General features: G+C 57.6%; 1 protein-coding gene across 1 annotated transcript in view; it reads right to left on the bottom strand.

The window, feature by feature from the left end:
* Positions 1-471: 471 nt before the first annotated feature.
* The window catches only part of SETD1A (SET domain containing 1A, histone lysine methyltransferase), a 38,860-nt gene continuing 15,244 nt past the window's right edge, over positions 472-24,087 (bottom strand). The window contains 18 exon segments of the mRNA XM_037898897.2: positions 472-5,333; positions 6,183-6,320; positions 6,626-6,745; positions 7,066-7,176; positions 7,593-7,762; positions 8,284-9,574; positions 9,576-9,601; positions 10,100-10,339; positions 11,165-11,273; positions 11,527-11,660; positions 12,129-12,219; positions 12,526-12,702; positions 13,345-14,211; positions 14,529-15,606; positions 16,180-16,403; positions 17,918-18,039; positions 19,298-19,568; positions 20,100-20,198. Coding sequence (XP_037754825.1) covers positions 5,160-5,333; positions 6,183-6,320; positions 6,626-6,745; positions 7,066-7,176; positions 7,593-7,762; positions 8,284-9,574; positions 9,576-9,601; positions 10,100-10,339; positions 11,165-11,273; positions 11,527-11,660; positions 12,129-12,219; positions 12,526-12,702; positions 13,345-14,211; positions 14,529-15,606; positions 16,180-16,403; positions 17,918-18,039; positions 19,298-19,568; positions 20,100-20,198 — 5,442 coding nt within the window. The 3' untranslated portion in view covers positions 472-5,159.

The following is a 24,087-nucleotide window of genomic DNA, read 5'->3' as shown; positions in this document are numbered from 1 at the left end:
CCTCCCCTGAGCCTGCAGTGCCCTCGCTCCTCCCCCCAGCCACCCAGAGCCTCCTGCATGCCACAAAACAGCTGATCGGGGGTGGGGGGGGGGGAGGAGGCAGCGCTGATCAGCAGGGCAGCCGGGGGGGGGGGGGCAGGAGGCGCTGGGAGCAGGAGCTGATGGGGGCGCTGCTGGCGTATTACTGGGGCTCTTTGGCACTGTACATGGGTAAATTCTGGCCCCGGCTCAGGCTCCGGTTGGCCACCTCTGCCCTAGAGGGTAAAGGCCCCATGTCCCATTCCCCACCCCTGGGCCAGCCAGTCCTGGGTCGAGATTGGAAAACCAGCCAATCACACACACACACACACACTCTCTCTCTCTCACAGATGAGCAGGGAGAAGGGGGAGAGAGACACACACACACACGAAAACGTAAGATGCACAACCAGGATCAGAAAAAATATAAATAAGCCCCAATTGGGTGCCTGTATTTTTTTTTTTTTTAAACAATAAAAGTTTAATGACATTTATAAAAATGTGCTCTCGGGCACCAAGTATTGAATCCACAACTTATTAACATATGTACAGTAGGGAACCGAGGACAGCAAATTAAAGAGAGCGCGCGGAGGGAAATCGCTCACATTGTGGTGAAGAAGGAGCAGGGGAACGTGTCTTGTGTTTTCTTCACTCTGAGCCGAACACGGTCGTTCAGCTCCCCCCGCTGGAGAGATCTTTGACAACACACACAGAGAAAGGGGGGGGGGGACTTTTTGGGGGGGTGTTTTTTGACCTACCCTAGAGCTCTGGGAGTCGGTTCTGAGTGGGTTTTGTCTAATACAGATGTATGGGGTGATCTTTTCTCCCATCTGAGTTTCTGATCTGGTTTCTCTCGGCTCAGAAGCTAATGCTGGACAGAGATCATTGGAAACTGCTTTGCATCCATGTCTAGTTCTGGATATTCTCTGTGTCCTGACCTGGAGGAAGATTCCTTCTTTGGGGGTTATTTCCAAGAAAGCGACGGTTCAGCTGGGACGGGAGAAGAGAGATCCCAAAGCACCCCATACCCAAGAGATCCAAACCCTCAAAGGCAGAAGGGAGGAAATCTCAAGACGACAGATACCTGTTTCAGAGACCTACTTAACGTGATTGCTGAATGCAAGGTTGGCTGAGTTCCAGTAGAAACGGACGAGGACTTTGACAGGTTGCGATGCAGACAAGACACAGGTCTGGTTGACTCTTAAATCGAAGTCCGTCAGATGGTCTGGCATCGCTTTCCATTCATGGGGAATGTCTGGGGAGTTAAGAGGGAAGAGTTCGTGGCTTTGGAGTTAAATCAAGAGGTGTTGACAAAAAAAGAAAAAAGAAAAACGAAATACATCAGCTGCTGGGGTCAGATGGCAGGGCGATTCATGCCGGTCGGGGCAGCTACCAGGACAGATATTCCCCACAGTAGATGGGGTTTGAAATTGATTTTCTCCCTCCGGGATGAGCAAAAGGTGAAGCTGTGATTTTTCAAAAGCCTATCCTCGTCGGCGGGTCTGCGCCTTTCCAACCAGGGCAATTTAGAAACCCGACTCCCATTTATCACTGAAGCTCAATCTCTTCTTTGGAAAGATGCAGGGCTCGCTGAGATCCAACGAGACACAGGTGCTGTGGCCCACACACACACTGAAGTCAACAGAGTTAGACGTCTACATACCATCGAGAATCTGGACCTGTCTCTAAATCCTGTGGGTCTCTTAGTGACCACGGTAGCTTTGAAAAGTTTGAGAGACTAGCCTAAAAGCTTTGACGAATATACATATTCCAGAGCAAGGGCCTGAAATCTTGCTTTCTGAGCTGACAGGAGGTCCCCATTTTCCCCACACACGTGTGGAGCCGGATTGGCAAAAACATTAACTCCGACACCAAAAGCTAGAAGTGAGCCCAGAGATTAAAATCAGTGTTGAGAAAATGAGGCAAGTTACAAACCATTGCAGACAGAAACGGTTAAAAAAATCAAACAAGGAGCTGGTGGGTTTAAAAATCAGTAAACCAGCTTCAAATTGGGGGAGTTCTGAGTTGTTAGGCACATGTTAAATGCCGCGTATCACGGCCCTACAGAGATTGCTTTCTGGCTTAGAGCCCGCTCGGAAAAGGGGACACATGAGTGTAAGGTTTTAAAAACAGGCCTTCTCTTCTCCTCCGCGCCCAAGAGGGAAAATTGATTCCAAGATGATCTCATTGGGAGGAAAAGTTAGGTACTGTATTAAAGTTGAATTAAAAAATACACAGAGGAAACTGCCAGTTTCAGTGGGTTTAGAGGTTCGAGTCTATAACCCATGGCTGGTGTATTTCTATCTAGCGAGTTGCGGGGGGAACGGCAGGTTTAGACGTCTTCATTGTGCACAGGGTGGAGTTTGGACAAGACACACGCTCAGTTATGATTCAGGGAGAAATAAATGTGTCACAAATGTCACTCTACAGGAAGGGGCAGATTCTGCTCCAGGAGTAAATCCAGAGTGAATCTGCTGATGCCAGTGTGAATCTGCAATCAATTCCACTGATTCCAACAAAAATTTGTTACACCAGAGGAAATCTGGAGTAACTTTAATGGAGACTCTCCAGGTTCAGACTGGTGTGACTGGGATCAGAATTTGGCCATAGCCCTGCAGAACTCAGTGGAGTCACTCTGGATTTACCTCAAGATTCTCCCACTGCCCATCTCAGATGAACCGTTACCCAGTTCAATTTCATTTGCTAAAAACTCTCCAAGGGACAGGGACAGCTGCTGCCAGAAAGACCAGTGTGTTTTCCCAGCATGGCGATGTGATGGTAGAGACAAAGCAGTTTCCAGTCAAAGCCAGGAAGGTTTCCAACAGCCAAGGTTCGGCGGTTCGATCTCATGAGATGTTGAGGCCTTCGGACTGCCATCAGGAGAAAGATTTGCGCTCAAGACAAAAAGCTTTTGAAGCAGACTTGAGGAAAGAACAGCCTTGATTCTTCAGACACTGCTATTTCAGGGGTGCCCACACTGACACCTGAAAGGGGCCTGACTTTCAGGAAATGCTGACTATCTTCCCCCTGGAAGCCAGATATTTGTGTGGGATCTCGAGCTAGCCACCCCAAAAATCACTAGCCAGTTTGGAAAAGTGGATACTTGGCTGGCAAAGGAGAACAGTGCTAAGGGTTACAATTTGGCTGTCGATCTCAGCTCTGGCTTTACACCTTGGAGTCCCGTATAGGAAGGGCAAATGTATTGGCATCTAGATCGGCCCTGTGGATGAGAGAAGAGAATTTGCGGATGGATACATGGATAATCTGAACCTTGGAAAGGTGAACGCAAAACTTAACGAGAAGAGAATCTGGGGAAGGAACTGTAGGTATGGATAATCCAAACCTCGAAAAGGCAGATGCAACAACAAACAAGATTTGGTGATTTACGCTTTAGGACAGAACAGCCCAAAGCTCAGAAACAGGGACAGGAATTTAACTGCTTTCCCAAACAAAATCCCATCAAAACAGAGTTGAAGGCAAATCAACATCTCATAGATTGGACCCTGGACAGTCCAGCCACCTTCACAAAATCTACCGGGGGGAAGCATTCATCTTTTGAAAACAGAGCCATAATCCCAACCAGCGTCGGGTTGAGACGCGCGAACGACACCACAAAAGTTGGGGCAAGATTGGCTTGTGGATATGGAGCCAGATTTCCTGTTTTCCCGTCTTTCAGAACCGACTCCCATAAAAAAAGCAACTCAAACAAACTATATTTTCTCCAGTGCCCATCCATAAAGGGCTTTCTGCTTTCACCCCAGGGATAATAAAGCAAACTTTCCCTCGAAGGAAATTAAATTGGGGCGAGGGGAAAAAGAGAGCTGTTATTTACAACCATTTTTTTCTTTTTTAGTAGGAAGAGGGGAAAAAAATAATAAAAAGAATATTTACATACCAATAACTTTTGTGTGTTTCTACAAGAAACAGCCAGTCCATCTGGAATATATACACAACTTTCTTCTCCTAAAGAAAAATTAACAGGGGGTCTTGATTCTGGTCTCGGCTTACGCTGGAGATACGCTCTGCCCGAGCGACACTGGGGTGAGCGAGAGGAGAATCCAGCCCCTTTATTATTATCTATTTGTGTTTTTGTTTTTTTTTAATATGTCGGGGGGGAGGGGCACACACTGATTGGCAGCAGGATACGGAGATGAAGTGATCTGATTGGTTCTGTTATATTTGAGAGGGGACTGGGTATTGTTTTGTTTTGTCCAGAGGGAAAAATTTCTCCCCTTTTAGAGGGGAAAGAAATATCAGGACATTAATGCTAAAGGGTTGCGGGACTTTGCGAGGCACTGCAATCAAAGGGTGAAGGCTGTGATCATTGTGGAGTGAATCAGGAGTGGCACCTGTTATAAAATTGATGAGAGGGGGAACAGAACAGTAAAAACCCGACCATGCTAAACAGATCCTCCCCCTCTGTAGAGGGCGCTCGGGAGCTACCCGGTGCGGGTGGGGGACTGGGTGGGAAGAGCAGCAGGGACAAACAGATGGGGGGACAGGAAGAGTCTGCTTCAGGCTCTAATGCTTTGGACTCTGACCCCTTGGATGATTAGATACACAGCTGGCGCTTTCAGCTGCTTGCGTACTGACCATGGCAAGACCACGGCATTTCCCACCATGCTCGGCTCCCTTCCCCTGACAACTGGGTGGCGACAGGTGTCCATCAAGCAGGAGGACAGGGGAGAAGGGAGGGGTCCTGCAGGCAAGGACCCGAATTCCTCTTCGGGGGCAGGGAATATAAATGCAACGCAAAACTCCCAACTGCGTTGGAAAGAGGGCAGCTCTGCTCTCAGCACACACTCTGCTCTGCTGCCCCCAAAGCATCCTGGGGATTTGGGTCAAGCGCCCCTGGTCCTAAGCAGATCTGCATGTTGGGAGTCGTGGGCGGGGAAGGAACGAGTCTTGCCTGGGAAAAGCTGCTTCCAACTCAGCTCCTGCCAAAACGCTGTCAACATTGGCTCGGGAGCCAATCTGCAGCGTGGACAGGGATCACTAAAGGCAACCTGAATCGGGACCTGGCTTCCCCAGGGGGAGGGTGGATCCCGGCAGAGAACCGACTGGCCGCGGGCCCCATTACCAAGCCACGTGGAGCTCATAAGGCGCCGGAGGATGGGGCAGGGAACACAATAAATACGGCTCTCAGTTCAGGGTGCCGCGGCAGTTCTCGGTGCCGCACAGGCAGGGAATCTTGTTCTCCTCGATGGGGAACTTGTAGTCGTAGGTGATCTCCTCGTTGACGCTGATGGGCTGCTTGGAATAGATGACGATCTTCTTCTGAGCCTCTATGGTGATCACTTTGGCGTAGCAGTTGGGCTGAGGGATACAGGGAGTGGGGTGAGCTACAGCCACGTTATCCACACCCGCCCCAGCTGGGAGGGCCCTCCCGAGGGGATATGGAGAGCCCACCCCAGCACCCTTGAGCCCTGCTCTCATCGGTACACAGGCTACGGAGGGCAGGGACCCAGGAGATTGGGGATCAATCCCGCTCTGCCACTGACTCCCTGTGTGAACGCAGAGTCGCTGCATCTCTCCGGGCCTGGGCTTCTCCAGCTGTAAAGCGGCGCCATATAAGCAGGGTGGCCCAGACTGACAGACCAAGCCTGGAGACGAGCGAGGGGACAGAGGGGCGGACAGAGAAGGACAGGCGGACAGAGAGCTGGGAGGGAGGGACGGGTGGAAGCAGACAGAGCCTGGATGGGTGGATGACCTAATCCAGGAACAGAGGGAGCCCGGCCCAGCGGCTCCGACCCCTACCCAGGGCGCTGCGTACAGACTCTCATGAAGCCACCAGATCCGGGCCTGGGTGGAGAGGGAGGGGATGAGGAACAACCTGGAGCACAGATGCCCTCACACCGACTCGACAGGCACTGAGGCCCCTCCCTGAGCCCACAGGCACCCCCGCAGGGTGAGAAGCCAGCAGTCTGGTCCCCCCTCCCTGAGTCCACGGGTGCCCCCATTCAGGGAAAGAAGCCCAGCAGCTCTGTCCCCCCTCTTGAACCCACAGGCACCCGCCTCAGGGAATGAAGCCTGCAGCTCTGTCCCCCTTCCTTGAGCCCACGGATGCTCCCCCAGCATGAGAAGCCAGCAGCCCTGTCCCCACTCCCTGAGCCCACGGGTGCCCCCCCCGGCCCGGATGAGAAGCCAGCAGCCCCGTCCCCTCACCGTGCAGCAGTGGTTGATGAAGCGGGCCAGGTTGCCGCACTTGGTGGCATCGATGATGGTGTCGTGGTCGACGCGGAACAGGTAGCTGCTGCCGATGCCCTCCTGCACGTAGCGCTTCTCCCGCATGTCGGCCACCACCTGCAGGCAGGGGGATAGCGGTGAAGACACCGAGAGCCTGGGCCATGCACTGCCCGCAGCCTGCCACTGAGCCCTGCAGGAACAGCTGCACACCGACGGCTCGCCTGGCACCGAGTGGCAGCCAACTCTGGGGAGGGGCAGCTGGAGAAGAGCCGCACTGCACACGGATGGCTCACCCGGTGCTGAGATGCAGCCACCTGTGGGGTAGGGCAACTGGGGGACAGACCCATGTCAATTTCACCCCCCCCACACACACAGAGCCTGGCACCGATAGGGCAGTGCCACTGCCACACCCCTGGACTCACCTGCCGGATGTTCTGCCCCACATACTCAATCACCATCTCATCGGCAGCGATCGGCTCCATGGCGAACAGGCCCCACTCATGGATACGGCTCCGGCCAAACCGCAGCTTCTTCTTACGGAACTGGAGTGAGGGGGGACAGGAGGGTTACAGTACTGGTGTGACTGGGACACACTGGTCTTAGGGGCGGTCATGTCCCTGCACCGAACTGCTGCCCCACACCCTGCTGCACAGCACCCCCAGAGCCACAGTGGGCAAGGGGGCCAGGACTGACCGCCAGGGGAGAGCGCCCCCTGCTGAGCCCTCCACCCCACTCCCTGCAGCACGGGGCCCCCTAGTGCATTGGGGTCAGTGCCTCCCAAGACATCCTCTGCCCTTCTGTAGCCAGGGAAGCCGGTCCTGCCCACATGCCCCACCGAGGATCCGCAGCGCTGAGCACGTACCTTGAGCTGATTGAGCTTCAGCAAGTCGCTGTCCAGGATGGCGGAGGAGCCGATGGCGCTGAGCAGGCGCCGCTGCTCCGACCTCCGCTCCGACAGGATGCGGTTGGTGCCCTGGGAGACGGCGGGAGAGGGGGTTAGAGCATCTGTCCCCGCAAAAAGGGATCACATCACCGATGCCCCCACCCACTCTCCAAGTCTGCAAGGCGAACAGGCGACCGGGGATGATTCAGCCCTGGGTGGGGACAGGCGAGATGGGCCCGGCTGGGGTATCTCCACCTCTGCCAGGTGACAATCCCGTCCCCCGGTGAGACTGGCCCAGCTGGGGTGTCTCCATCTCCGCCAGGGGAACAAGCTGGTGGGGATGACCTGCCCTGGGTGGGGAGAGGCGAGATGGGCCCGACTGGGGCATCTCCATTTCTGCCAGGGGAACAAGCAGTCAGGGACAATCCTGCCCCAAGTGGAGATGGGCCCCCCAGGGCGTCTCCATCTCTGCCAGGGGCTCAGGCTGCCGGGGACGCTCCTGATACCTGGGTGTCCATCACCTCCAGCTCCTGTGCCGTCACAGGACACACGTCGAGATATTTGTCCTTCTCCTTTTTGCTGATGGGGTAGTAGCCTTCGCTGCGGGCACAGCCAGTCTGGTGCTCCCGCAGGTCCGATGACTTCCGCTTCCGCTTGGGGTTGGCAATGTTGGTGAGTGGGGGCAGAGGTTAAAGAAAAGGCCGGCTGGGAGAGACCAACATGCCCAGACTCCTCATCCCCTCCACGGGACAGGATCCATGGGCCGTTCAGCCTCTCTCGGGCTGGCAACATCAGGCTGTGCCAACAGGGGCAGACAGGGATGCCAACCGCTCAGGCCACAGGGTACAGACCCCACAATCTCATGTTCTCTAGGACACCAGGCATTCAGCTGACTGCTAAACCTCTGGGGCCTTATGGGAGCCAGCGCCCCCAGAGGGGAAAGGTCCCATGTCCCATTTCTCAATCCCTGAGCCGGCAGGTCCCTCACCCTGGAGCCAGATTGGAGCCAGCTCCCCCTAGAGGGGAACCCCCCCCCGCTCCTCGTCACCTTCCCCACCTCCAGCCCCGTGCTGAATGGGATGGGAGCCAGCACCCCCTAGAGAGGAAAGGTCCCGTGTCCCATTGCCAGCCCCCCTCCACCCCACCTGGGATGGGATGGGAGCCAGCGCCCCCCCAGAGGCTCCACAGTAAGGATATTGGTGTGGTGCACCCAGTGGGTGTCGTTGAGCCAGTCGGTGCTGTTGTCCTCCTGCAGCAGGCGCTCGTAGGTGAGTTTCAGGTAGTGCATGTCCTCCACGTCCAGTCCCGAGTTCCAGATGTCGTAGAGGATGGTCATCTGCTCGAACTCGCTGCGGGTCTCAAAGGAGGGAAGGGGCTGAGGCCAGGGCTTGTGCGAGTGAGAGCGCAGCGTCCTCCGGCGCGTCTCGCCAGCGTCAGCGTCCTCGCTCTCCTCCTCTTCTTCTTCGCTCTCCGAGAGGCAGGGCTCCGAGGCCGGGGAGTCCGGTGCCTCCTCTTTGTCTCGGTGTCGCTTCCTCCTGGCCCGCTCCTCCCCAGCCAGTGCCAGGAGGGCGCCCACCTCGGGCTCAGCCTTGGCCTCGCTGGCCTCCGCCACCACCTCCTCCGGGGCCTCCAGCACCTCCCCGACGTGCCCTCCGAAGAGATCCACCCGCAGCAGCTCAGCTGGGCCCGGGGCCTCCTCCTCGGCCTTGGCTGCTCTCCGGGGAGCTGGCGGCGCCGCTCTCACAGCCATGGCGTAGTTGTGCTCCAGGAGGATGCTGTTGTCTCGGGGTGCAGGCAGGGCGCGGGGGGGCGACTGCTCCTCCGCCTCATCGGACGTCTCCGTGCCCTCTGAATCCTCAGCCTCCTCTTTGGCGCAGCCAATGGGCATCTTCAGGGCGATGTCTGCCAGCACGGCCAGGTCCACGCCGCCCGCCTCGGGCTGGTTGGCCAGCTCCAGGAGGGACGAGGCGCCCAGCTGCTCCCGAAGCCGCAGCCGCTCAGCCTCCCCGCTGGCCAGGGGCCGTGGGGGCTCCGAGGAGCGGGAACGGGAGCGACGGCGTCCGCTGCCGGCAGGTGGCTCCTCGGCCCAGCACTTCACCAGCGAGGCATGGTCGGCCGGCAGGTTGCTGATGGTTCTTTGGCTGGCTTTGGGGGGCTCCCGCTTACGCCCCCCACTGAAGGGAGGCTTGGGGGCAGGGGGCGGCGTGGCAGGGCGGGGGGTGTCCTGCGCTAAGGGCACTTGGGGCATTGGCGAGGCGGGTTCCACAGGCACTACTGGGGGAGGCGCTAGCTCCTCGGCAGGGGGCGGGGGAGGAAGGGGAAGTGAGGACGGGGCTGCTTCGGCCACCTTCTCTGCCCCCGCCTTGGCCACCTCCTCCTCGCCAGGGGCTGAGAAGGAGACTGTTTTCCGGCGCTTCTTGGGGGGTGGCAGGAGGGGGATGGGCGAGGAGGGGCGGGGAGTCAGCTCAGCCTCACGCTCCTCCGGGGGGGGCGGCTTTCTGCTCCGCTGCGGGCTCTGCGAGGAGGGAGATCACAGGGGGTTAGAGAGCACCCCAACCACACACCGAGATGGAACCCAGGGCCCCTCACTGCCTCCTGGCCTGGCCCGTCCTGCACCCCACTTCAGTGCCTCCCACCACCGGCCTCAGCCGGAAGAGCCTATGTCAGCTCAACCCCTTCCCGGCATGGCCCCCATCCTGCCGTCCGTGGGCCCCGACACATGGCACGATATCCCTGATCGCCAACAACGTACTCTCACCCTCCGCTCCTGCTAGATGGGGCATCTCCATCTCTACCAGGGAGCAGATGGCTGGGGACGACCCGGCCCCGGGTGGGCACGGGCGAGATGGGCCCAAATGGGGAGTCTCCATCTCTACCAGGGTCGGGGAAAACCCTGCCCTGGGTGGGGGCAGGTGAGATGGGCCCGGATGGGGTCTCTCCATCTCTGCCGGGAAGCAGACAGTTGGGAACGATCCTGCCCTTCCTGAGGGGATGGATGTAATTGGCTACGTACCTAGCGTGGCCTCTTTGACCTTCTCCAGTTCCGTGCCTGCCAAGGACGCAGCTTTGCTCTCCTTCCCTGCTGGCTCCACGGGGCAGCTGTCCATGGTGGACTCGTCCATGGTGTTCTCCGCTTCGTCCGAGGAGGAGGAGGAGGAGGACGAGCTGCTCTCAGAGTCCGAAGCGCTGTCGCTGTCTTCGTCTGATTCCTCGTAAAGGGAGTATATAGAGGAGTCCTCGCTCTCTGCTGCTTCTAGGCAAAGCAAAGGGCAGCTCAGTCTCCACTGTATAGCGATCTATTGCCGCGATGCAGCCACCTCTGGGGCGGAGCAGCTGGGAACAGCCGCACAGTGACTCTGCACTGGGATGGCTCTCCCCGTGCCGCAATGCAGCCACCTCTGGGGCGGGGCAGCTGGGAACAGCCGCACAGTGACTGCACAGGGATGGCTCTCCCCGTGCCGCAATGCAGCCACCTCTGGGGTGGGGCAGCTGGGAACAGCCGCACAGTGACTCTGCACAGGGATGGCTCTCCCCGTGCCGCAATGCAGCCACCTCTGGGGCGGGGCAGCTGGGAATAGCCGACCAGTGACTGCACAGGGATGGCTCTCCCGGTGCCACGATGCAGCCACCTCTGGGACGGGGCAGCTGGGAACAGCCGCACAGTGACTCTGCACAGGGATGCGCGGCAGCTGAGGAACAGTGCTACCACATGGGGGCGGCTCGCCCAGTGCTGTGGGGCAGCTGGGTAACAGCCCCACACAAACATTCAATCTTTCGGGGGGAAGCGATGGAGAGTTCTGCGTTGGGCTGGATGCACAGGGGGACGGAGGGAGCCAGAGCGCAGTAAGCGGATCTGGCCAGCACACCGGGGTTCGTGCTCTGACTCTTGCTGAAGAGGATCCAGGACTTTTGATCACCATTGAACGTCAGAGGCCTGGTCTCTGCCTCACCTGAAAGACGGATCTTTATGTGCTGTTAACGCTGGGCACTGGGGGCAGCACTGACTGCCAGGGTTGAGCGCCCCCTGCAGCGCAGCGCCCCCTAGTGCCAACAATGGGAAACATCCCAGTTCTTTTACCATCTGATTCCTCTTCCTTGTCGCTGTGTGCTGCATCCTCCTCCTCCTCCTCCCGCCGCTGCTCTTCCTCCTCCTCCTCCTCTTCATCCGGCTCGTCGTCTTCCTCCTCCTTGAAAGGATAAAATAGGGCACATGGAGAGAGCTCTTGGGGTTCTGGAAAGGCTGGGAGAATCTTTTACCTTTGGGGGCTCCCTGACCCCCAGGCAAACCACCCTCAACTTACCTGGGAGATGGAGTCTTCAAATGGGGAGGGGAAACTGAGGCAGACAGACGGGGAAGGGATTACATGCAGAGAAGGGGGTCTCCACCTGTGCCGGGGAACAGACTGCTGGAGATGGGCTAGAAGTGGCGGCTGCTCTCACCTTCTCCGAGGATGACTCTTCAGAGGTCTCTTCCCCTTCGCTGTCCAGGCAGAAGAGCTTCCGGCGCTTGCCCGGCCCCTTGATCCACTCTTCATCCCGCTTGGATCCCTTTGGTCCTTGAGCAGCCTCCTTATCTGTGAGGGGCAAGGGCAGGGAACATTTACAGGGAGATGAACCCAGGAGTCCTAGCTGGCTGCCAGCCAGCCAGCCCACCCCCGCCCCCCCCGCCCTTCTCCAATCCACTAGAGCCCACTGCCCTCCCAGAGCTGGGGAGAGATCCCAGGAGTCCTGGCTCCAAGCCAACTACTCTAACCCACCAGACCCACTCTCCTCCCAGGGCCAGGGACAGAATCCAGGAGTCCTGGCTCCCAGCCCCCACTATTTTAACCCACTAGAACCAGCTCCCCTCCCAGTGCTGGGGATAGAGCCCAGCTGTCCTGGCTCAAAGCACCCCCGCTCTAACCCACAAGACCCCACTGCCGTCCCAAAGGTAGGGAGAGAATCGAGGCTCCCCGTTCTCACCCACTAAACTGCCACCCCCCTCCCAGGGCCGGAGATAGAACTCCCAATCCCACTGACACCGCTCACAAGAGACTGCTCACCATCCTCCTCCTCCTCCTCTGCGGGAGTGGAAGGCCGGGGTCGCGTCTCTTCACTGCTCTCCGAGATCTCAGAAGGCTCTTTCCTTTTCACCTGCAAAGAGCACAGTGGCTGCCAGGGACAGGAGCAGCTTGGGGAGTTGACAGGCTAAGAGCAGGCGCCCCCTAGAGGGGAAAGGCCCCATGTCCATCCATCCCTCCCCCGCCCCCCCATCAGCCAGCCAGTCCCACGCCCTGGGACCAGATGAGAGCCAGCATCCCCCAAAGGGGAAAGGCCCCATGTCCATTCCCCGCTCCCCCATCAGCCAGCCAGTCCCACGCCCTGGGACCAGATGAGAGCCAGCGTCCCCCAAAGGGGAAAGGCCCCATGTCCATTCCCAGGCAGCTGAGGTACATTTACCTTGAAGGACGGGAGCCTGAGTGCCCCACGGAGGCCGGTTCCGAAGCTGAAGCCCTCGAGGCTGACGGTGCCGCCGCTCTTGGCCCAGTCGACCAAGGACAGCAGGGCCGGATCTTTGAGTTTGGTTTTCTCCTTCTCCTCCTCCTTGGCCTGTTGCTTGGCTGCGTTTTGGAAGGGCTGAAGCCAGGACACCCTATTATAACTCTGCCAAGAGCCCCGTGACAAGGCCCCATGCCGGTGGGGCTGAGTTCTGCCTTGGGAACGGCACGGGGTGCAGAAGTGCACACTGAACCCAGCCCCCCTGCTCTAACCCACTAGACCCCACTCCCCTCCCAGAGCTGGGAATTGAACCCAGGAGGCCTCACTCCCAGGCCCAGCCCCATTCAAACCCACCAGACCCACTGCCCTCCCAAGGGTGGAATAGAATCCAGGCACATCCTGACTTCCAGCCCCCACTCTGAAAATGGAACCCACCCCCGTTTTCGACAAGGCCTGAGTCAGGAACAGTGCCAGCCAGTGGCTTGACACAGTGAGGGGTGGGGGCACACCCACAGCATCTGGAAATGGGGAAGCGGGAGGGAGATAAGAGGGCTGGAGGGGCTCATGGCTGCGGGGTTGGAGAGGCATACTCCTGCACCACCCAGTAGGCTGGCGGTAGGGTGCGGGGGGGGCGCTCAATGCTCTGATTTCCAGGGGGTTGGTGGAGAGGGGGAGAGATACCAGGGCTGGAGGTTGGGGGTGCCCACTGCTCCAACTCACAAGGGGCTGGAGGCCGGGGAGGCCCCACAGCTCCAATAGTGGGGGGCTCCCGGCTCTCACCTTGGCTTTCTGCTCCTTGCGCTCCCACCACTTGTCGAAGGTGCTGAAGGCCACATTCTCCACCATCTTGCGGTTGAGGTCACGCTGCATGATGCTCTTCATCTCCTGCGTCAGGGTGGCCAGGACGCTGTCCACAGTGGAGGCATGTGGGTCGCAGGGCACCTCCTCCTGGTAGCCCCACGTCGCTGCCCGGTAGTCCAGCAGTCGCTGCGGTTGTGACGGGGGCGGCGGAGGCGGGGGCTGCTCCGAGCCGGGCGGTGGCTCCTCGGTGCTGGCCGGCTGCTGCAGGAAAAGCTGGTCTCTCGGGAAGTGGCGGCTGTCCTGGTCCAGCAGGTAGTGCCCATAGAGTGGGTGGCTGGCGAACGCTGCCTCCTGATGGTAGGGGAAGGGCTCTTCGAACTGCCCCTTGCCCTGGCGCAGCTGGTGCAGCCGGCTCAGCATCTGGGTCTGCATCTGGAAGGACATGGGCATCCCGCCCCACTGGTTGCCCAGCCGGTTCATCAGCTCCAGGGAGTTAACGAAGTCATAGATGTGGGGGGGAGCAGCCGCCCCAGGTCCTGTGCCCGCCGTGCCTGCCTGCGCCCCGTAGTCCGGGAGGCCCGGCGCCTGCAGATGGTGGGGTGGTGGGGCCTGGGGGTAGTCGGCCTCGCCCGTCAGGTGGGGCAGGGAGACTGACATGAGGGGCTGCAGTGGGTAGGTAGGGGGCGGCTCCGGCGGGTGGGCGAAGGCCGAGACACCCAGCGGGAGGTGGCCGAGGCCCGCAGGCAGCACCGGGAAGTGTGGATCGGCCGGCGCCGACCCCGTGGGTTCCTCCTCCGCCTCCTCCTCCGAGATCTCCATGTCCTCGCCGGATGACTGCTGGGAGGCCTGGGGAAGGAGGCGGGGTTATGACACACCCCCCCATTCCAGCAACAGGCCCTGTCCTACCCGGACACCCGCCGCCCCCTCCCGCAGCACTCCCACCCCAACCCCACCCTCCAATCCCACCCCTCTCCTCCCTCTCCAAACCCACATCATCCCCACAAGTCCTGGCTCCCAGCCCCCCTGCTCTAACCCACTAGATCCCACTCCCCTCCCACAACTGCTGATAGAACCCAGGAGTCCTGACTCCCAGCGCCCCCCTTCCCCCGCCCTCTAATTCACTAGACCCCACCCCCTCCCAGACCCCAGGAGCAGCATCTCACCCTGTCCTGCCCGTTGGCCTTAGGCGACTCTACCCCGGCATCCGGAGCTGGTACCACATCCTCAAAGCTGACAGGCAGGGGTGGGGGCGGGGTGCAGGGCCCATGCGGTTCTGCCCCCTTTGCCCCCGCCTTGCCCCCTTCCTCCTCGTCTTCCTCAGTGTCTGAATTGAGGAAGGAGAACTTGGACCTCTGTTCCTTCAGCAGCATCTCAATGCGCGAATCCAGGCTGCTGTGGTGGGCAAATGGGACGCTCTCATTGGTAGTCTCTGGTGCCGGGGAGCCCAAACGGGCCGGCGAGGCCTGGGGGGCCGGCGACTGGGCCTGATCTTCAGCGCTGGCAGCCGCAGGGCTGGGCTCTTCCTTGCTTTCCTGAGCCAGAAATTCCGTGGGGGGCAGGGAGTTGGCAGCAAAGGTCTCAGCCGTGGGCAGCAGCCGGTAATCCTGATCGCAGGGGTGTGGCTCCGGGGGTAGCGGGAAGGGCTCCAGGGGGGCCGGGTAGGGAGGGTAGATGGCACTAGGGGCTGCGAAGGACTCCCCTTGCTGGCCGAAGCTGTGGCTGTTCTGGAAGAGGGTCCCATCCGGCGTGGCTGGAGCCACGGGGTAAGAAGCTGCCGTGGTGGAAGCGGAGGAGGAAGAGGAAGAAGAGGAGGAGGAGGAGGAGGAAGAGGAAGAAGAGGAGGAGGAGGAGGAAGAGGAAGAAGAAGCAGGGGTGGGATCGTCCCGCTGGGGGCGCTCCCGGTGCCGGGACTGATAAGTGGAGTCCTCTCTTTGGTGGGAGCGGTGAGCGGAGGAAGAGGAGGAGTGGTGGGAGGAGGAGCGTCCCTCGGAGGAGTGGCGGCGCTGGTAGCGCCCGCCTGCCCCCTCGTACTGCTGGTTGTAGGGCGAGTAGTGGGGGTCATTGGGGCGGTAGTGCGAGGAGGAGGCGGTGGCGGCAGCTGTGGAGGATGAAGAGGAGGAGGAGGAGGAGGAGGCAGAGTAGTGCCGGCGGGAATACGACTCCGGGTAGCTGTTCTCGTGCCTGCGGGACTTGTAGGAGGTCGGCTCCGGGTGATAGCTGGAGTAGCTGGGCGTGCCTTGCCTAGGAGATGGAGGAGGAAAGACACAGGCAGTGAAATCCGGGCACCGCAGGAACAGCTGTTAGACCCACCGCCGCTCACACCGAGCGGGTCGGGGCAGCTGGATCACAGCCACACACAACGCCGCACAAGGCCGGCTCATCCAGCACTGAGATACTGCGGCCAGCCCTGACTGCCAAAGGAGAGCGGCCCCTACTGAGGCCCTGCCCCGTAGCACAACGCCCCCTAGCACCGCACTGACTGCCAGGGGAGAGCGCACCCTGCTGACTCCCTTCCCTGCAACACAGCACCCCCTAGTGCCACACAGGGGCCAGCACTGACTGCCAGGGGAGAGCAGCCCCTACTGAGCCCCTGCCCCGCTCCCTGCAGCACAGTGCCCCCTAGTGCCACACTGGGGCATTGGGGCCTGGAACTGACTGCCAGGGAAAGCACCCACCACTGAGCCCCTGCCCCACTCCCTGCAGCACCCTCTCAGTCTCCCATCCAGGCTCAGCTCCAGCCCAGCTGCCTGGAGTGAACGCTAATGGCGCAGGGAAGCTGAGCGTTAGGTCCAGCAGAGAGTGCAGAGCAGGTACCTGCTGGAGTAGGCCGAGTCTTGGGAATACGGCGTTCCTCCTCGGGGGGTGTGCGGGGTCCCCTGGGACGACTGGGGGGTAAACTGACCATAGAACGAGGGGGTGTCCTGGCGAGCACTGGAATATGGGGTGTCCTGAGAGCAAGGGGTCCCATTGCCGGGCGTCGAACCCACAGTGCTGGCTGAGTAGGAGGAGTCGGTGGACTGGCGCCGTCGGGACTCTGACTACAGGAGGAAGGAAAAGAAGTTTAAAGACATCTGGGGCGGGGAAGCTAGGAACCGCCATACAGCGACACCGCATGGGGATGGCTCGCCCAGCTCTGAGATGCAGCCACCTCTGGGGCAGGGCAGCTGGGAACCGCCACACAGCGACACCGCATGGGGATGGCTCGCCCGGCTCTGAGATGCAGCCACCTCTGGGGCAGGGCAGCTAGGAACCGCCACACAGCGACACCGCATGGGGATGGCTCGCCCAGCTCTGAGATGCAGCCACCTCTGGGGCGGGGCAGCTGGGAACCGCCACACAGCGACACCGCATGGGGATGGCTCGCCCAGCTCTGAGATGCAGTCACCTCTGGGGCAGGGCAGCTGGGAACCGCCACACAGCGACACCGCATGGAGATGGCTCGCCCGGCTCTGAGATGCAGCCACCTCTGGGGCAGGGCAGCTAGGAACCGCCACACAGCGACACCGCATGGGAATGGCTCGCCCGGCTCTGAGATGCAGCCACCTCTGGGGCGGGGCAGCTGGGAACCGCCACACAGCGACACCGCATGGGGATGGCTCGCCCGGCTCTGAGATGCAGCCACCTCTGGGGCGGGGCAGCTGGGAACCGCCACACAGCGACACCGCATGGGGATGGCTCGCCCAGCTCTGAGATGCAGCCACCTCTGGGGCGGGGCAGCTGGGAACCGCCACACAGCGACACCGCATGGGAATGGCTCGCCCGGCTCTGAGATGCAGCCACCTCTGGGGCAGGGCAGCTGGGAACCGCCACACAGCGACACCGCATGGGGATGGCTCGCCCGGCTCTGAGATGCAGCCACCTCTGGGGCAGGGCAGCTGGGAACCGCCACACAGCGACACCGCATGGGGTGGCTCGCCCGGCTCTGAGATGCAGCCACCTCTGGGGCGGGGCAGCTGGGAACCGCCACACAGCGACACCGCATGGGGATGGCTCGCCCGGCTCTGAGATGCAGCCACCTCTGGGGCAGGGCAGCTGGGAACCGCCACACAGCGACACCGCATGGGGATGGCTCGCCCGGCTCTGAGATGCAGCCACTTCTGGGGCGGGGCAGCTGGGAACCGCCACACAGCGACACCGCATGGGGATGGCTCGCCTGGTTCTGAGATGCAGCCACCTCTGGGGCAGGGCAGCTGGGGAACAGCCACACACAGCACTGCACAGGGGTGGCTCGCCAGGCACTCAGATGCAGGCACCCCTGGGCAGGAGCACCTGAAGGACAGCTGCACAGCAGCGCCACATGGGGATGGCTCACCTGGCAGTGAGATGCAGCCAGCTCTGGGGCGGTGCAGCAGGATAATGGCTACACACAACGCTGCACAGGGATGGCTTGCCTGGAGCTGAGATGCAGCCACCTCTTGGGCAGCTGGAGAACAGTTTGTAGCTCTGACAAGTCAGGCTACTTATTCCCAATCCTAAACATGGCCATCGATGCCTGAATCTGAGACGTGGAGTAAGAGCCTGGCTCCCAGCCCACCCCGCCAGCCTCCTGTACCGTCTCAGCCTGGGTCACAGGCGCTGGGAATTTCTCGCTCAGAGATTTGCCCCCGGTGGGAACAGTCTGAGGGGTGTAGGAGCCGTTGACGATCAGCTCATAGTACTTCATCCGCTGCTGTCCTGTAGGGGCAGGGAGAGAGCACAGCTGAGAGAAAAGGTCAGGCTTGGTAATTCTAGTCGGTGATTCACGATGCAGCCGCTCCTGGGGCAGAGCGCAACAGCGACACCAAATACCACTAAATGGCGCCCACCCCATTTTTCCAGTTTGCGGACAGAACGGCTCAGCTAAGCGGCGATCGCAGCATATCCGGGAGGTGGAAAGACAGAGTGGGACTCTTAGGGGAACAGGAAGCCAGCCAGATACAGAGTCCTGGCACATCTGGGGTCCTTTATGGAATGGGGATGGCACAAGGATGAGTGAAAGGCGGCGGCAACCGGCCATTCTTTGTCCCAGCAGCTTCCCCCAGAAGGAAGCTGAGGCTTAAGCTGGGTCACCCTGCTGGCCGTCTGATCTCGGCTGCCCCTACGGCTGCCCCCTTGATCAATCCCTGGGGCACAGTTTAGTTTCCTGAAGACTGAGCTGCTTCAGTCTAAAGTCTCTGGGCTCCGTATAGGGGTGTACGGGCACAAACCACCAGCCTGGGTCATACAGGAGGCCAGACTAGATAATCCGTTGGTCCCTTCTGGACTGAAACGATGATACGCAACGGGTGCAAGGGTCCGATTTGGGATTTCCCTCTGTTATCACACAAAGAGGAGCCAGCTACCACAGGATCCCAGCAGAAAAAACCAGCCCCAATGGGGAGATGCCAGGGGTCGGAGACGAGAAGCACTCTCTGACCCCAATGGGGAGGTATTTAAAATACAAGACACCTCCTGCGGAGGACGCTTCCCAGGTGACTGGATGGTGACAAGATCTGCTCTAGCTGACAGGAGCTGTGGGCTGGAGGCAGGAATCCTAGGGCCTGGGTTATCCAGGAGGTCAGACCAGATGCAGGCTCTGAATGCAGGAACCAGATGCACTCCTGCATTCCGAACAGAGCCTAAGGGTCCCCTGCCCCTCACCCCTTCTGCGAGCGCAGCCACCCCTGCCACGTGGTGGGTCTTTGACCGGAGAGGTTTCAGCCACGTTCCTTAGAAAGTTGTTGGCATCCTGTTGCCAGTTAAGGGCCTAGATCCCCAGCTGGGGCACCGAGGGAAGAGCACCCCCTACTGAGCTCCCAACACTGCTACACTGTCTTCATTCCCATTGGCTTTTAAGGAGCGACAGTGATTTGCACCAGCTGGGGAACTGACCCACAGGGAAAGGAATGAAGCACAATGGGGAGCATGGGGCCCAAGGAGAGGGGAGGGAAGGGCTCCAAGGTGAGGTTGGTACCTTTGATGTCCAGCTGGGCGTGGATGATGTTGCCCATGACCGAGGTGTTATGCAGGTTCTTGACAGTCTCCTTGGCTCCACGGGTGCTGGTGAAAAGCACCTTGGCCAGGCCCAGGTGCTTGCGGTTCTTGGGGTTGTAGAGAATCTCGATCTCCTCGATCTCCCCATACTTCTTGCACATCTCGGCCAGGAAGGGCTCCTTGATGTTGTCATTCAGCCGGGCGAAGGTCACCTCCTTCAGCGGGATCTGCCCAATGTAGAACTCGTCCAGCTGCCACCGGGGAGAGGGGAAAGATCAGCACCCACACACTGACCCCCATCGGCCTCCTGGCAGGGGGAATGGACCCCTTCCCACCTAGGGGGCACCAGCTGTGATCCAGCACCAGGGCAGAGGGACTGACTGGCTGGCTCAAGTGGTGGGGAATGGGACACAGGGCCTTTTCCCCTCTAGGAGACGCTGGTTCCCATCCGGCTCCAGTGTTGGGGACTGGCTGGCTCCGGGGTAGGGAATGGGACACAGGGCCTTTCCCCTCTAGCGGGCACTGGCTCCAACGCAGGCCCATGTGGGGAGAATCCCACCTACCCCCTTCACTACACAGCAGCCCCCAGTGGCCAAAGGCTCTGGAAGTTGGCTAGATCCCAGCACACATCCAGATGGGAATGGCCTAGCTGAAGGATTAGCAGCTCACTGAGAGGGTCCCTGGGGCTGGCTCAGGGAGCGGCAGAGGGGAGCTTGCTGTCATGCTAGGGAGCTGGGAAGCTCCAGGGAGAGCTGAGACCAGGCAAACCCTGCCCTGCTTACCTTGAACTTGGGAACAGGGAGCGACAGGTCTCTGTGCTTGGACCATATCCTGCGCGGCCGGGGGTCTCGTACGTCACCCACAGGAGTATATCCTGAATCCTGGGGGGGGAGGAAGAAAGGTTAGCTGAAGGTTACCTTGCAAAGGACCTCAGTGGGTACCTGGACCAGAAAGACATGGGTATTAGGACTCCCGGATTTTATCCCTGGCTCTGGGAGCGGAGTGGGGGCTAGTGGTTAGAACAGGCGGCTGGCAGTCAGGACTCCCGGGTTCAGTTCCCGTTCTCTGGATTGTCTAGGACACTAGACAGCATTCATGTTTGAACAAGAGCATACAATAATCACCCCTAGCTCCTAAGTCACACACTCTCATAAATCTCAGAACACTTTACAAAGGAAGTCAGGCTCACTAGCCGCATTTTACAGAAGGGGAAACCGAATCACAGTGGGAGACAGTGACTTGCCCAGGGTCACCCAACAAGCCAGTGGCAGTAACTCAGGTCTCCAGAATCCCAGCCCAGTGCTCTACTCACTAGGCCATGCTACCATAACATCCAATCTTCATTTTAAAATGCCAGGGATGGAGAATCTATCAATTTACCAACTGGTAAATTGTTCCAACAGTGAATTCCCCCCACTTACACCTGATTTCCAGTCTGACTGTGTCTGGCTTCCACTTCCAGCCACTGGATTGTGTTAGACCTTCGTTTGCTAGATTGCAGGGCCCATTATCAGATGTTTGTTCCCAATGGAGATACTTACAGCAAGGTTTGCGGCAATTAGATTTTTATCTGTAAATGTTGCTTTCGCTGTACGCACACAAACTGACAAAAATATTTCCTTCGATAATAATTGATATTTACATCTAGGCAAAGTAAGAAAAATGCTGCTTGAGAGTTTTTTTTGACATGTGATGCTGACAATGTGTGTTTGAACAGTTATAAACCTTGAACTTTTTGAATGTCAGTGTCTGCGGTCATTAAATAATTATTGTTCCATCCCCCCATAACTTTACCTGCAACTGTGAAAATCTAAATTGATAAAAATCGAAAGAGCTGCTTTAAAAGAAACATGGATATTATCCATCATAATTATACAAGAAGAAAAACTGAATTCTGCTAAGCCTACTTACAGATTGTTACCCCTTCCCTTTCCCCTGTGGTGGATTTCTCTGCATTTGTTTTAACATGCTTGTATTCTCATATAGCACTCTTCTCACACTACAGAAGGATGGCTGTGTTCTCGATTGGCATCCTGCGATCTCTAGGGGCTAATGTTTGTTTCACAGAGACAAAATCAGAGCCCTAATCTAGAGAAGTCAAGTTCTCAGCTCCAGCACGCAGGGCTCATTCTCTTATTAAGGGCTCTGGGGAAGGTGACAGGTCAGCTTAATCAAGGGTTTTTATCTGAGGTTAGCTATGGTTATTGTTATTCCTGCTGGCTGCCATGAGCAACTTGAACTCGTCAATTTCAGAAGTGGTTTCACAGAGGAACTGGAATCAGATTGCTAGGTTATGTGATTTCCAGCTGTGCTATGTATATTCATAGATTCCAGAAGAGATCATTGTGATCATCTAGTCTGACCTCCTTCGTAACACAGGCCAGAGAACTTCTCCCAAACAATTCCTAGAGCAGACCTTTTAGAAAAGCTATCCAACCTTGATTTTAAAATGGTCATTGATGGGGAATCCACCACGACCCCTGCTGAACTGTTCCAATGGTTAATTACTCTCACTGTTAAAAATGTACACTTTATAAACAAGTTTCTCTCCCCTCCCTACTGCTCTGGGAAAGACCCCAACAAAAACAACAGCAGGGGAAAGGGACTGTCAAGGAAGGGAGTGAAACTGACCAGACATAAAGCAATCAAATGAAGGCTGGGAAGGGGTAGGAGTGCTTTCTCTAAACATATATAATCTATAGGGGAGATACTGTTATTTACATATGGGATCTCAGCAGTCAGATACCACATGTATATAATCTATCCTCTACTCCAATATGTTATATAAATACACACAGTCTGGGGATAGATTATATCTAAATATAGGCTCTGATTGCTCAGGTTATATATTATACAATCTACTTCCATCCCACGATTATATGTATTATCATATACCCTGTACATAATATATATGTGGGGGGGATTTGACTGAGGGTGCTTTTAGATATACAGTGTTTCTTTAGGCAGAGATTTTGAAGCAATGAACAGTTAGCCTGTGGAATTCACTGCTTTGGGGCCAAGAGCTAAGCAAAATTCTAAGGAGGCCAGGACTTTTCTGAGGATAATGAGAAGATCCATGGTTGTAGCGGTAAATATCAAAGAGACAAGAGTTTTGCATGGGATATAAACCCTCGTGCAAGAGGGTGCAAGCTCTGATGGGGGCTAGAAAGAAATTTGCCCAAAGGGGCAGGTTATTCCAGAATTGTCCCCTTCCTCTGAAGCAGTTGGTGCTGGCTACTATTGGAGAAGGACTAGAAACCTAGATGGACTGTCCGTCTGATCTGAGGTGGCAGGACACCAGGCTAAATGGGCACATAGGTCTGATCTGAGGAAGCGGGATACCAACCTATATGGGCCCACAGGTTTGATCTGGGGCAGCAGGGATGGGGGCAGGTGATCTAGATGGGCCCATGTGTCTGATCCAGGGCAGGAGGGATACTAAGTTAGACTGGCCCATGGGTTTGATCCAGGGTGGAAGGGAGGAGGTGTGATATCAGACTAGATGGTCCCATGAGCCTAATCCAGGGCGGCATGGCAAGGGCAGGATAGCAAGCTAAATGGGCCCAGAGGTCTGATCTGGGCGGGGCAGGGATGGGGAGCAGAATATCAGGCTAGATGGACCCATGGGTCCAATCTGTGGTGGCAATTATGTTTCTAATTACGCATTTGGTTTGAAACCTGTAGCAAAGTCTTATCTCTTTGGACATTGGTAACCACCTAGGGATAAAGGGTTGCCATAGGGGGGCAAAAAAAATCTTAAGAATAAACTGCACAAGACCGCTGAGTTTCAGCTGTGGGGGGGCAGGCATATTGGAACAGACAGACTCGATCAGATCCATGGGCCCATCTAGCCTGGTTTCCTGCCCCTTCTGTGTCACCCTGGGTCAGACCCATGGGCCCATCTAGATCAGCATCCCGCCCACTCCCTGTCTCTCTGGATCACATCTAGCCTGGGATCCTGTCTCTCACAAGCTTTAGAGAAAAGGATCTGGGAGACTGGCAGTGGGTTCTGCTCAATTCTGCTGCTGCACAGAGATCTGTGCGATGGGTTTTTAAGTCATGCCACTTGCCATTTATATAAATCTAAATAAAAAAACCCTGTGAGATAGAATTATGGGGTAACCTGCTGATAGGTCTATATTGTGGTAGGACCTAAAAGCCAGAATCATGGCCCAGGCCCCCACTGTACTAGGTGCTGAAAAAAAAACACAGAACAAAAAGACGCTCCCTGCCCCAGAGACCTTATGATCTAAGTATAAGACAAGAGACAACAGGTGAAGACAGAAAGACAAGCAGATGGGGGAGTACACTGAGCCAGGGTGGTGAGCCCAGCACACCTTTTTGTCAGCATCACGACAACGGAGAATTTTGAGGAGGGATTTTAAGGACAATGGGGTAGCCTGGGAGAAAGCACAAAAGTGCCTGTTTAAAAACATCACAAGTGAGCAGCGGCGGCCATAGGCAGACATCTCAAAAGCAAATGAGACAGGACAGATTGGGTGGGGACCAGCCGTGGAAGGGAAGACAAGCAGCTTAACTGTGATGCAATGGAGAAGGGGGAGCTAGTGTAGGGATGCAAAGTGAGGGGTGACACAGGCAAAGCGACGGGCTTGGAGAACTATCTTTGCAGCAGCATTCTGAATGCACATGAGCAAGGCAAGACTGCATTTGTCAAGGCCAGAGAAGAGGACACTGCAACGATCCAGACAAGATGATGAGAGCCTAGGGGTTGTGTTTCTTCCTCACCTGAGGCAAGCAGAAATTGGCATC

The sequence above is a fragment of the Chelonia mydas genome, chromosome 6 (genome assembly GCF_015237465.2).
Source record: "Chelonia mydas isolate rCheMyd1 chromosome 6, rCheMyd1.pri.v2, whole genome shotgun sequence".
NCBI classification, from domain to species: domain Eukaryota; kingdom Metazoa; phylum Chordata; order Testudines; family Cheloniidae; genus Chelonia; species Chelonia mydas.
Note: the sequence above shows the minus strand (reverse complement) of the source record. Positions and strands in the feature narration are given on the sequence as shown.